A 14,984-nucleotide genomic window follows, 5' to 3' on the forward strand; every position below is an offset into this window, starting at 1 on the left:
CAATAGCCACAGTATATTTAAAAAGCATGGGGTATTAGACCAACATATAGCTGCGATTTCACTTCTCATTAAGAGTGGTAGATGGTTGGAAACAGCTCTTCTCAGCAAGGGTTGTTAATACACACAGGGTTTAACAGTATTAGGGAACGTTAGCAGCAATATACCAGGTTTAACTATATTAGAACAGTTCAACAGCAAAATACAAAGTTTAGGTATATATAAAACAATTAGCAAGAAAGTTCAGGTTTAGCAGCAAAATAAGGTGCAAGATAAATTGTGGGTTAATTAGTTGTTATTAGACTGGCAGGACTTCAATGGTAAACAAAAGGAAACAATGAAAAACACATTACCTAATTAGCAGGTCAATCAGGTGGCTATTGCCCTCAACCGCACCGATTAACTACAAATCAAACCACACCAATAATAACAACAATCAAAATATCAGTAACAACTCATTACACAAACACACTCAGGAAACTAGCAAAAACGTAAGAAAATATAAATCACCTCAACAACTACCGCGTCTACAACACACCAAGCATAATAAAAATAGAGTAACAAATAAACAACCGAGGACAGGACACAAAAACGGACAAAGCAGCAATACCTCTCCCAGTATGATTTAAACAAAGACGTCAAATTCCCGAACACTCCAGACAAAAAACAGCGCGTCTCCAGAACACTCATCTACAGCAGCACACCAACTCTCAGGTCCCCCGCACCTGTCGATCCTTCCTCTCTCGCCTCGTCTCAAACAAAGTTTATATAAGCAAATAATGCCACGTGAAACCGCTTACAGCTTAAAGAAGTATTTATATTCTGCTCACAGAGTGGCGATGTGGCAACGGCTTCAAGTAGCCTACAGAAGGAGAACATTTATATAAACAATTTACAGCGCAATATACCGTTCCCTGTTTTAGTCTACAGGTACGCCCCGTAACTGACAATAACAAAGCGTTACATCACACATACTATTTTATTTACTCAAAAATGCCATTCCAAAAAGATTTTTAGAAACACATTAAAAGGTGTGGAAACAGCATTTAACGCAACTCTGATGAGGAAAGTCTCTCACAGACCATTCCAGGTGTAGGTGCGTGTACATTGCAGTAGTAGGTGTGTCCATTGCAGGTGAGCATGCCCTGTGCTGAGTATAAAAAGGAAACCAGGTAATCATTCCATATAATGTCGGAATACCATTTGTAAAGACGTAACTAAACAGTATAAATTACATACTGATCCAGTCTTTACATGTTTTTCTTGGAATGTTTAATCTGTTGTGTCATCACAGAAATACGAGGGAATATTGCCACGGTTATTCCGCAAGGATTGCCTTTCGGTAATGACGAAAACGGAGCATTTATAAAGCTGGATCACAAACCTCTGCCATTAAACAGACTGCTGTATCAGCTAAGGAGTCTTCAAAGTTCTGGAACTATATGTATGCAGTAGTTTGAATCTTTTTTTTTTCTTACAGAATGTTTAAGGAATTGGTGACAATTGTCGCTGTTGCTCAACTTTTGTTGAAGCAAGTAACAGGACAGTCGCCAAAAAGCGGCTTGTGCATTGGGAATGATTGCTACACCATACACCAGGACTCCAAGGCGTTTCAGAATGCAAATGATGTGTGCAGCACGCAGCAAGGACATTTAATGACAGTGCGATCAACATTGGCCAACGGTGCAATGTCTACGCTGATGGCTAATGGACATGGAGATTTCTGGATTGGCCTGCAGCTTCCTGAAGGACAATGCACCAACAATGATATAACACTAAGAGGGTATGAGTGGGTAACAGGAGATGAAAGCACAGGTTTTTCAAATTGGAAAGGCAATGATTCAACATGCACTCAGCAGTGTGTCTCGGTTTCCAGTGATCTAACCTGGGAAGAAAGACCATGTCAGGATAAACTGGCAGGATTTTTGTGTGAATACAATTTCAATAAAACATGTGAAGCTCTACCCGCAGATACGGACCTCTCTATTCTATACAGCACACCACTAGGTTTTCAGGGAGCTGACCTTAGATCACTTCCACCGGCAAGTACTGCAACCTGTTCACCCTCTGGTTTCAAAGTTTACTGTTCCAGTAAAGGTGATTGGATGATGGGTCCTTGGGATTGCCAGATTGATAATGGTGGTTGTGAACATCAATGCCAAATGATCAACAGTCAGCCCCAGTGCATCTGTCCACCTGGTAGTCAGCTGAAAGATAATAAGGTTGCCTGCACAGAAATAGATATATGCAGCATTGCAACTTGTGAACATACATGTGTTCCTCATAATGACAGCTACTTCTGTAGGTGTCAAGATGGATATGATCTGGATCCGGATGGCAAGCGATGCAGAGACATTGATGAGTGTATAATGAAACAGGCTGGTTGTCGTCAAGACCAGGTATGTGTGAACACACCTGGTAGTTCTGAGTGTAAATGCAAGTCAGGGTTTAAAGAGGACGATGGTAAATGTGAGGACCTAGACGAATGTTCCAGTTCCCCCTGTGAGCATAACTGTATAAATGTATTGGGGAGCTATCAGTGTTCCTGCTTTGAGGGGTACAGTCAAGACTCAAAATATCATCACAAATGTAAACCCTTGTGCTTCGATATTGAATGTCCTGCAGTAGATTGCGTAGAAAAAACAAACAGTTCACTGATGGATTGTGATTGCTATGATGGATTTGTATTGGACACGAGGGAAAATGGGTATTTCTGCGTAGACATAAACGAATGTGAGATGGGGACCTACTGCGACCAGCTGTGTGATAACTCATTTGGAAGTTACACATGTTATTGTCACGATGGATACTCTATTGACAGTGATGGGTATTCTTGTGTTCCTGAAGATACTGAAGAAGGTTCAGGCACCACAGGCGTTACGCCAGTCATCAGTGTTCTTGTTACCCCCACTTCAAACTATACTGTAGATGGGGGAATTATTTTAACATCCGGAGCTCTTCTCGGAATAATCATTTGCATCGCGGTGGTGATTTTGGTTCTAGTTTTTCTTGTGCACCACGTACTTAAAAAGAATGCAAAGTGGGATGCCTCATCAGACTTTAAAAGCAGCGGTGCAGAAGAAGATGTTTGTCTGCAACAGGTGTCCACATCGAAGTATGTAAAGCATTCTTCGTTTAATGACATTTTAAAAACATGAGCGATGTGTCAAAACGGAAAGAAACTGTTCTTTCTGCAGTAGTAGGCTGCATAATCAAAATATTGACGTTTTACGAAGTAAGCCAAATGCTTAAGAATTAAACAAATTTACAGAATAAATTATAAACGTGGTTAGCCTTAAAATATCCCCAATTCCAAAGATTAAATAGTCATGCAACTGATATAGATATTGCATTCACTTGACAATAGTGCTATAGGACAAGATTAAAATAAGTTTAGGACAAGTTTCAGATGAACCGCTAAATACATATTTAATGAAAAGTTACTGTGTTAAGCTTCATTAATCATCCATATGTAAGTCTGGGCGACCTGCGCCCTCATCACTATATAACAAGTGTTATTTTTCTTTTTGAAGAAAGATGTGTCTGTTAGCATTTTCTTCCATTTGTAAACTCATCACTTTGTAAATGTTAATTGAATGAATTGTAATTGAAAATGTGTAATATGCTAATCAGTTATGTAAAAGTCTAAACACCTTTTTACGTGCATTTAAAAGCTAGACGATTGTGGCATCTGTTTATTGTAATATTTTGTTTATCAACAGTTAAACCAACATTTTGTTAAAATCTAAATGCATTTTTGTTTTCTAAATGCATTTTTAAATGTATATGTTACGGTAAAAGTCCTAATATTGGCAGATTTTAAGATTTACTGGTACATCTCAACTCAAGAATAACCAAGCGGTTTTGAATGACCGAATGTCTTTACAAAATATTAAGCACGATAACGCTTTACTTGGTTACATTTATCGGTAAATCTCATGAATAACCCTCTTAAGATTAACGGGTAAGTGTCCCAAAAGCAATGTATTTCTTAAGAATTTCGGACATTTGCAACCTTATTTGTTGGTAAATGTTGACATTTACCTGTAAAACATAAGATGAACCAGATTTTGACTTTTATCGTGACATATATATTAGCTAAATGCGGGTGTCTTTTTTCTGATTGGGTTACAAACCCCGGTGAAGTTAGGTTGATATTGGCGTTGTTAATAATAATAATAATAATAATAATAATAATAATAATAATAATAATAATAATAATAATAATTGTTGTTGTTGTTGTTGTTGATGATGCTTTTCTTGCTGTTCTTGTTCTTATCCCCATTTGTGTTTTGCATAAAAATTTAAAACATATAGTACCCAAATAGTGTTTTGTCATTTGATGCTACACATTCGTTTGCTGTCCTATTTCTCTAACCTGATACTTGCGAGTTTTCGCACACCTTAACATTACAAACCACAGGAGGGACGCCCTGGCAGCTGCGGTTTTTTAATGGTGGAAAGCGATACCAAATACACACACACACACACACACACACACACACACACACCAAGAATGAATGCATATTGTCCATTTGCTGCAAAGGCACTACATTATATTCGCTTGCGAGTGCACATTTAAAAAGAAAAGTGAGGCAGGCTATGACTTTTAGCTTGTATAGGCCTATTTCATGTTCTTAAGAGGAGAATAATAACAATGCAATATGTATGTGTGAAATAGCATTCTTTTGCGAGTTTTTATGTAGAAGTTATGAACCATTATGTCCAATGTAAAGTGAATATGAGTGCATATTTTCTGTGTGCATAACTACCGCTTAGCATGACATCCCCTCCCGTATCTCTACCTGTCTGTCTGCTATTTCCTCCTGGATGCACTCGCATCACCTCAAACTCAGCCTCTCTAAATCTGACCATCTTTTCTTTCCCTCCTCCTCCTCCCCCTCCTCTGATCTCTCTATATCTGTTCCTCTGGAATCTACCACACTCTCTCCCTCTTCCTCCGCTAAGAACCTTGGAGTCACCCTGGATCCCTGCCTCTCTTATTCCCAGCACATCTCCACTCTGGCACGCACTTGCGATTCTTCCTGAGCAACATCCGAAGAATCCGACCCTTCCTCACCAACTACGCCACCCAGCTCCTGGTCCAGGCCTTGGTACTCTCCCGCCTAGACTACTGCAACTCCCTCCTGGCTGGCCTCCCTGCGTCCGCCACCCATCCGCTCCAGCTCAACCAGAACTCCGCTGCTCGCCTGGTGTTCTCTCTGCCTCGCTTCTCCCATGCAACTCCACTACTCCGCTCACTCCACTGGCTCCCGATCACCGCTCACATCCAGTTCAAGACTCTTGTACTAGCCTACAGATGCCTTGACCAGATTGCACACAGCTACCTCCAGACCCTCATCTCTCCCTACACCCCCACTCGATCTCTCCGCTCCGCCTGCACTAGAAGATGGCTCTGCCTCCTCTACGCTCCCCTGCCTCCAGAGCCTGCTCCTTCTCCACCCTTGCTCCGCAGTGGTGGAATGACCTTCCTACAGATGTCAGGACTGCCCAGTCCCTGACCACATTCCGGCGCCTCCTTAAGACTCACCTCTTCATACAGCACCTGTAGAACTCCTCTGTTTGTATCCTGGGACACTATCACCCTTCATTTAAATGTGCTTTATTTTGCTCTTATCTGCCCCCTATTTACTGTATTTAATCCTGTACTTCAGAGTACTATAATCTGCCAAGTGTTTAATCTGTAGTATTTTGTATTTAATCATATCCTGATGTAACTATCACTGACACTTATCTGTTATATTATTGAATTGTATTGTCACACTTGTACTTGCTTGAACCAAAGTCATTGTATTCATCATTGTATTTATCTTGCTCTTAATTGTATTATTACTTGCACTGTGGTTCTTGAAATGTATTTGTTTACGACTGTAAGTCGCCCTGGATAAGGGCGTCTGCTAAGAAATAAATAATAATAATAATAATGACATCTTTGATGAGGTCAATGTAAAGTCAATATGAATGCGTATTTTTCATGTTCATAACTAGAGACTGCTAACTCGCAAATCAATGAGACATGGCTTAAATTACTCCTTAGCATAACATCTTTCATTGGGTGAAATATTAGTATTTTGCGCAACTATCCAGTATCCAATATCAACCTAACTTCACCGGGGTGGTTTACCCTCCCTTTCTTAAACACCTGTCGTGTCCTTCTCATGTTTAAAAACTAGATGTATTTTACTGAGTGTTCTGCATAAAATTATATGCAGTTATGTAGATTTTTGGATTTTCAAAATATAATAAATAGAAATATAATGTTTTCTTGATCATTGTATCCTAGATAGAAAGTATACCTGTTTGTATCTAGTTATGGATAATTCTTGCAATAATTCTGTTTTACCACTAGATGTCAGTAACTTCACAAGAAAAAGAAAAATGAACATTAGGAAATGCACTCTAAATATAAAAAAAATAAATTACTTGCGAGCAACTAACCTCTACGTGCAAGTTGATTCCTATGACGCATTGTCAGGCTACCTAAACATTATACTTACATAATTTGTTGAAATTAATGCAAACACACCAGGCTGGTAACAAGACATTCAGATCCAGTGAACACCTTATTTCTTATCACCAACAACAGATGGAAATTCATAATTTTTGTTTGACCATCATTTTCTGTCATTTTAGGGGCAAATATAAGACAAATCCAGGACCACTATGGCCGAAGGAGGCGAGGGGACCACCTCCACCACAACTCGACCAACTCGCCCACCCTTTCCCATATGTGTTCCATAGTAATCATTAACCTATCTGCACTTTGTAAAGAGTTATAAGCTAGCCTAGTTTTACATTTGACCGAAGATTTTGGAAGGTTTTTAAAGAAATGCATCAGGTGGCCATATCGATTTACGCACAAACACCATTTTTGAAGAAGTCAATTGTATTGACACAGGGATGATGCTTGTCAACTTTGGAGTTAATCAAATAAACCATTTTTCAACTGAAGCGGTTTTAAATTTAAGAAGAAAATATAGGCCTGGAGGCCTTGTTTTACAAAAGAACACCATTTTGCCATATTTGAATTCCATTGTCCCCAGGATGATGCCTACCAAGTTTAGAGTTAGTTGGATAAACGGTTTGCAAACAGAAGCAGTTTGATGTTTGGAGCGTGTTTTGGCGAATTTGGTAGCAGCCATTTGGATAGTAAAATTTATCGCAGCAACTTCTGCTTTGTAAACTTGAAGCAGGTTTGGTTGCTGATGACATATGCGAAGTTTCAGATCAATCGGTTCACCAGTTCCCAAGAAGATGATTTTGAAAGGTTTTTCCAAAAAATGTGTCAGGCTGCCATCTTAGTTAATGTAGGAGCGCAATTTTTTTTGCATCTGAACTATAATCAGGATGGGATGATACCTACCAAATTTCATGTTGATTGGTTACACCACGTGTGAACAGGAGCAGTTTAAAGTTTTGGGAAGAAAAACGACAATAAAAAATAATAATAATAAAAAGATAAATAAATAATAAAATCTTTACAATAACAACAGACTTCCTAAGCCAGCTTGGAAGCCTAATAATATGAAAAGTGTTGTCAGTCAGAATACAATAAGATTCTACTGCTGCTGGAGTCTTAAGGGGACCCCAATTCCTCTGCCTTTTTTTTGGCCACCAGCTGACACTGCTCTCCAATATTATTAGACACAACTTTTATAGTATTAATGTGCAGCTAGTTTGTGATTCCTTAGTAATATCTCACATTTACACAAACTACCCAGGGTCATGCCATTACATGTACATTCTGCAGCACTCAACTCTATGGAATGTACTTCAGCGCCTCAACAAAGGGTCTATTACTTGGTGAGAAAACCAATATACATTTAAAATACATTTAACTGATATAACTGTAGAACAGTGTGCCCACTATTGATAATGTAAATATATCTTGAATACAATTAGCAACTACATCACGGAAAACCCTAATACCACATAGCTGTAGAACAGTAATTTGCCTCTGTGCTACTCATACTGGTAGATTCCATTGGTTATGTATTCAGCTGCTCTTGAGAGCCCTCAGGGAACACTTCTCCATCAACAACCATTTTATGAATATCAATATGGACAACTTTCATTAGTTTTAAAAGAAATGCGATTAACCGTGATACTTTTATGAATAGAGGCAATTATGACTAACTTTCCATTTTTCAAAGTAGAACTTTCAAAATAAAAACCTCAAAGTATAACATTTTCCCCCCAGCATTTGTTAAAGAAGTGCTTTCAACAAGGTTTGCAAGGTGTGAAATTGTAGCATCGCGGCAAGGTTGGTTGCCACCAGGAAGGAAGCTCAGAGTCAGGAAGCTGCAGGTAAAGCATTAATGCATACATTTATAAACAAACAAGGCACAGGGGCCAAAATAAATGGTTCAAACAAAACACGTAATTAACAATAGGTACCTTTAGGCTGGGCCATGGCCTTCACTAAAGGTTGTCCCTTTTTCTTGTTCAGGCATCCCTTTTATACCATGTGGCTGGACTTGATTGATGATCAATTATTCAATCAAGTCCCAGCCACATTCCACATTTGGCAGGGATGGAGTTAACCCCATCTCTGCCAAACTTAAATTCAAAATAGTAAATCTTTATATACATTGGCATCACACCTACACACACAGTATTTACAAGGCGGTCTTCCGCCCTGCCACAAAGGGTATTACAGAAAATCATAAATTGTATTTTTATCTCAGTAATGTGCTGTTAATTGAACCCACCGTCTCTAAGCGATCCAGGCTTGGAATGCAAGTATGATGACAAAAATAATGCCAGAAGTCAAGGCCTTACATTCTTTTTATGAATATTTAAATTTGAGTGTGAAATGTTTTATTAGCACTTCATAATAATTTCTAATAATATAATTCTGTGCATTATTAGGGGAGATAGGTAGTCAAAAGGTTTTGTTGTTCTTCTTGTTCTTGTTAGACGAGCAGCAACAAGGGGTCCATGACTGAGTTCATTCCACTTTCATACACAGACACCTCAAATTAAAGCTATTTTAACTTTTATAATATGTCTGTTGTGTGGTACCTGAACAAGGAAACATTCTATCAGCAGACTTCAGAAGTATCACATCTGGGAATTGAATGGGGCTTAATATTTTTTGATTATCTGGAAGCATATATTTAATCAGATCTGCACATTTTTCATATTATTGTGTTCCTAATATGTTTCCTGATATGAATGTGCATAAATAATGTAAAAAATACTATTCATATTTATATTATTTTACAATATATTTGTTTTAGACTTTAGATAATAATATTGCGGTTTACATACGGTAACCACAATAATTGCCAGTGATACTGTGGTGGGGTGCCCCACTCCTGTGCGTATTTTTGTGCTTTATGTTATATGTGGTGTGCTCCCTTTCAATATGAAGACAACCACCAGGTTGTCTTCTGCCTGTGTGTCTCCCCTGGTACATGGTGCACACGGTGTGCAGCGACCAGGGTTTATGCCCCAGCTAGCATGTCCTTGTTTCATGCTTGTGTAGCGGATAGAAAATAGTATTGTCTAATGCTTAAGTAAATAAGCCACCCCTTAAAATATATTTTTTATTACTGTTTCACCATTTCATGTTTCTTCCTGAAATGCATACCAGCGTTTATTTACAATATTTGCCAGTAGCCCTGGTGCCTATTGGATACCAGCGACTATTTGAGACTCGGCGTTTTATTATGTAAGATCACTAACATCTGCAAATACTTCAGATGCAATCATGAAAAAGCTGCCTGCACACAACCTTGTAGAAATTACAACATTCCAGCAACAACATACCAGCAACATCATAAAAGGTTGTTTCAGTGGGTAATAACAGTTTGTATTGTAATAATGCTCTCCTATAATTTATTACAGGTCATTGCTTTTCAAAAACACTATTTACTGCATTATAAGTTGTTAAAGAACAATTGTTGTGTCATGTTAGCAAGTTTCTGGTAGTAAAAACTTTTAGAGTAAATACATGAACAGAAGGTTAAATGCTGATAAAAATCAGAAAATCTCTGTTTATATTTTTTAAATATAATTGCATAATGTGGTTTCAGATATTATTATTTGATTTATGGCGTTGTTAAAAACTCCAAGATTTTGTCTATGCAATACAAGCATTGTAAAAGACTCAAAATGGCGGACACATATCTGAATTCAATACTGAAACGGTTTTGTATAAAATTAACAACTGCAATTAATGTCATTTTGGTTGAAATCTGGTAATAATTATTTAGTTACCCTTGTTATTTAGATTGTGTGTGAATGTATTTTTATTATTCAATGCTTTATTGTTGTTAATATGCTTGATACTGAATTATCACTCTGAAACAATGGTTTATTAATACTGATACAATATTCTGTGGATAAAGTACTCATACAACTTGTACTATGTTGCTTTATTTTTGTAACTTTAAACAAAAGTATGCACTAAGTGAGAGTCTAATGTGTATATTTAAAGCTAGTACTGTGCAAACTAAAATGTGATTCAAAGTCAACACTGTAAAATATTGTCACAGATGATTATTAACAGTATGTTATGTCAATAACGAGATACATGCTGCTGATGATTAATTGTATTGAAACAATGAAAAGTTTGAATATTGTGTGAAAATGTGTCAGAATAAACCAGATGCCAGAAGAGTAACCACGCATATCGGTGTATGCTTTCCTTTATTTTATTGCACTTGCTGGACCATTCAGACGCTCATATGAAACCTGTAACACTGTATCATGCAGGACGAACATGCCCCAGGAGGATGGGCATACATTGTGTGCTTGGTGCTTGGATGTCCAGCACGCCACTTCAGCCCTAGTGGACTAGACTTTTTACGAAATCTGTGCGGCTTTTCAGCCCCAGGTGCTTTGCAAAAGGCTTGACAGGGCCATGGGGACAGAATGTCCGTCCCCTGTGACTGAGCCATCAGAGGCCCTAGGAGCCCCGGTTCCCTCCCTCCTCCAACTGTCCCAGAGCCTCTCGCAGGGCAACCCCTGCCCACAGGCTTAACCACCACCCTCTCGCAGCCACTCCCCATCTCCACAGACGGCAAAGTGGGTCAAGCACTTGAGGCAGGCGAGAGACATAATAGACCTTAAGGCACAGATGGACCAGGTCCTGGAGTTGTTGGCGCGGCAGCAGACTGCCACTGCTCTGGCCGCGGCTCCGCCACTGCCCGTCCCAGTACCAGCCCATGTCTCCCCCAGGGGAGCTCAGAGTGAGCTGGAATCACCTGCATGGGTGATTGATAACGGCCTCCTGGAATGAGGACTCCTTCCCCACCGAGATGGAGGAAGGAGAGGAGCCTGTGCTCTCTACCGAGGCAGAGCCCAGCTCCGAGGTTGCCTCGGAGGCTAGTGCACCCCTGTTTTCGAGCTCCATGTCAGCCCTGATGGGACCCGCTGCAAACTTCTTGCAGGTCCCTTGGTCGACAGAGGCTCAGCCAGGCCGGTCCGTGTTCAGGACACCCTCAGTCCTTCCTAGCGTTCCGGGATTTCATGGATTATCCGGCCTCAGCGCCAAGTGTGCTGAAGCAAGCGGCTCTGCTCGCTTCCTTGGAAGGTGTGGAGAAGCTGGGCCTGGCAGGCTTTCCCACAGTGGACTCCACCATTGCAGCCTTGGTCAAGGCTCCGCCGGTGGGGGGCTTACCCAAGGACCCTGCATGCCCGAACCCACAATGCAGGGTCATGGAGATGCCCCTGAAGCGGGCATACACAGCAGAAGCACAGGTGACCTGCTTAGCGAATATGGAGAGTATCCTGACCACCTATATGGATGGCATACTACAGGAATCCCTGCTCCCTGAGCCGGTGACTTCTGAGTTACGCCTCCTTTCAGGCACGCTGCTCCAGATCTCCAGCCTTGAAGGGCAAGCCCTAGGCCGGAGCCTGGCAAGCCTGGTGGTGGTTCGCAGACAGCTCTGGCTGTCACAGGCGAGGCACTGTAGGATGCGCTGCTATCCCCAGGGCATACCTTTGGGGCAGGAGTAGAGGATATCCTGCAGCGCTCTGTCACGGGTGACCTCGAACCAGTTATTATGTGTAGTAAGAAATTGGATTCCTTTGCATGGAGAATTTCAGCGGCTAGAGTTCACGGCTCCTCGATTGATTCAGATTCAGTTGTATTAAGTCTGCCCACTAATAATGTAGAGCAAAATAGGTATTGTGGTGTTTGCAGAGCCGACCCGAGCTGAACCCAAGACAGTAGTGGAGTCCTGCTGGGAACGAGCTGAAACATTGGACATGGACTAGATGATTTAAAAATGAAATGTATTAATGAGATGATATGTGCTGTAACCATTTGTAATGTTTGAATAATCTTTAGTCTGTAACAAATACTGTAAAGTGCTCTCTCTGTAAGACCGTATAACAGAATCTGGTACAACTTGATACACTGGCCGGCCTTGAGCAGTCTCTTATTAAAATTGGCACGATTCCCAGAATTTAGTGCTGAAATCTCTGTTAAGACTTTTCAGCTTGACTACAGAATAATGCTGTACTAATAGATGTATGTTAATATGCTTGTTTTAAATGGTATAGATTGTTGTGGTAACATATAATCATAGGTAGTGATAATTATTGTTAGTATGAAATACTATGAACAATTTTTATGTATAAGATCATATGATTCACTTTGCTTAATATGATAGCATACCTGAAGCTGTTTTCTATCAAGATGAGCATAGTTAAAAACTGAGTCCTAATTCAATGAAAAGAATTACTGTGTGCTTACATTCAAGAATTATAACTTCTGAATATAAAGGGAAAAGGAGTTAGGAGTATTCTTAAGGGAAAGAGAAAAACAGAAAAGGATTAAAAGACCTCGCTTTGAGTAGGTTTCTGTTTGTAATTCAGTTTTAAAATAAGTAGGTGAGTAAGAACAACCTAGAATAAAAGCAGACTCTAACTTAAGAAAGTTTGTCAGAAGATACACCACAAATAGAGAGTAGGGAAATTGAATAAGAACCTATTGTAAAATTGCTGATATACTGCTGCTAGCAGAAAGTAATAAGGTTAGCAGCCATACGCTATAAGAAGTAATGTACTAGTTTGACTCTGAAGTTAAAAGACGCAGCATAAAAAGATGTTGTGTTTAAAATACAAAATAAAAGGATTGAATAAATAATGAAGAATAAAAGCAGGAGATAGGTTTTAGGAGAGTAAACTCTATGTGACCTGTCTTCTTGAACTCTCTATCAGCCTGCCCTTGGAGAAATTAATATTAGCTGATGGAAGGCCTCTTTGGTGGGAAGAAGCCGGAATTTTTTTTATCAGAAGGCTTATAGTATCGGGCCGGACTGCAAAAATAGGGAGTTAGAACGGATGGTCTCAGCACCTAAGATAGTTAGTTGCCGGGCGGAACTAGCACGTAAGATACAGGTGTAAGGAAAGTTCTAGGGAACATTAATCACTATTAAACTTGGCAAGAAAAGAGGTGTCTTCAGCAAGCTGGTTTTAGCCAGTATGAATATAGCTGAAACATACAGGGTCATCTGAGTGTCAATTGAGTTCAGGCAATTGGGGCCCATAGGAGAGAAAGGCATTACAGCTTTACAGCTCAGTAAAATAGTTAGGTTTTCCATAAGGAGAAAACTCTACACTAAAAAGATATAAGATGGAAGTTCCCTATAATACCTGCTAAACACACACCAGTAAGGAAAGAAGGAAACTAATTTGAGAGTGAGATGACATGAGGGAATATATTTTTGAAAGCCAAGTTCATGTAATCAATTATAATCATTATAACTATAACTGCTATATTATGATATAACTATTGGTGTTGCATATATTCAAAAAACACCACTCTTTTTATAATACATACAATTATTGGTGCTTCATATATTAAAACACCACTCCTTTTTATAATGCACCCATATTAAGTAGTGAATCAAGGTTGCAGGGATTTTGTGAACTCTGCTTCACCTAACTTTTCAGATGAAGGAGGGGGGCCAAGAATGAGTGGATGAGAACATGGGCTAGTGTTGATTTGTTGGCATATGACTTTAATTGAGTCTGAGGAGTTGGTTGAATTCTTTAGAGATTACTGTTTGCCAAGAGATAAGGACTGTCAATATAGATTGATCACTGGATCTAATTGGGGCTTCCCATTGCTTTCAATGGGACGAAAATTGTATAAAAACCCTGGGCCGATCACACTGAGACCACCACACTCAAGCTTGGCAGAGCCACGTGGTCCATCCTTTGCAGATCTCCACAGAACAGTCCTTCTCTTTTGTTCACGCTACTCTTCCTTATAATAGGAGGTAAGCATATTAATGGTATTATTGTATCTCACATTTATTGGTTATATTGCTATGAGGTTTTGAAACAATGTTTTAGTATTAAGAGTGTTATATTGAATGTGCTAAAACATAGCAGTGGGTGCTTGTAGGCTTTGTGCTTAACCAGCCTGAGGGCTGCACTGAATACATATAATTGTATTATGTTATTGAAGTATTAAATGCTGAAGCTTGTAATAAACTTAGGATTGCTAATTATTGTTACATGTTTTCGGGTTTTGGTAGTATGCGTAAACTACTAAACCAATATTAAAGGCATTTTAATAAAACGAAGGAGCGCTGATGTTGCTCTGATTCGTAAAACTTTGAATAAATGAGTCTGAGTGATTTTCTTGATTAAATAAAAAGGTTTTAAGGACACACCGCTCGTCCAGTGCTCGAACATAAACCACTAGGAGTTTTAAACATCTCTGTCCTCCTTAACGTCTCCCCTGAGTTAAGAGTGTGTGCAGAGCAAATAATATAATAAAAGAGAACGTGAAAAGTGAAAACGTGACAGCTCCCACCAAGAATGCGAGGCGTTTGGGCAAATGGCAGCGCTACTCCCTCCCCGTGCTCCGGCGCGGGGCAGGTCGAGCCTCTTGCAATCTCTCACACAATAACCCAGATGGTCCCAGTCCCTACAGCTCGGCTGGGTGACCTGAGGCACTGCCTTCAGGCCACCGCAGCAGCAGGCAACCGGACCCT

The 14,984-nt window shown here is 39.7% G+C and overlaps 1 protein-coding gene across 1 annotated transcript; it reads left to right on the forward strand.

Annotated features, from left to right (window-relative positions):
- The first annotated feature begins 1,068 nt into the window (after positions 1 to 1,068).
- On the forward strand, positions 1,069 to 6,131 carry LOC117410790 (thrombomodulin-like). The gene is made up of 2 exons (XM_034017613.3): positions 1,069 to 1,131; positions 1,478 to 6,131. The coding sequence occupies exon 2, from the start codon at positions 1,479 to 1,481 to the stop codon at positions 3,153 to 3,155; it is 1,677 nt and encodes a 558-aa protein (XP_033873504.3). The 5' UTR covers positions 1,069 to 1,131; position 1,478; the 3' UTR covers positions 3,156 to 6,131.
- The last annotated feature ends 8,853 nt before the right edge of the window (positions 6,132 to 14,984 follow it).

The sequence above is a fragment of the Acipenser ruthenus genome, chromosome 6 (assembly GCF_902713425.1).
Source record: "Acipenser ruthenus chromosome 6, fAciRut3.2 maternal haplotype, whole genome shotgun sequence".
Lineage (NCBI taxonomy): Eukaryota > Metazoa > Chordata > Actinopteri > Acipenseriformes > Acipenseridae > Acipenser > Acipenser ruthenus.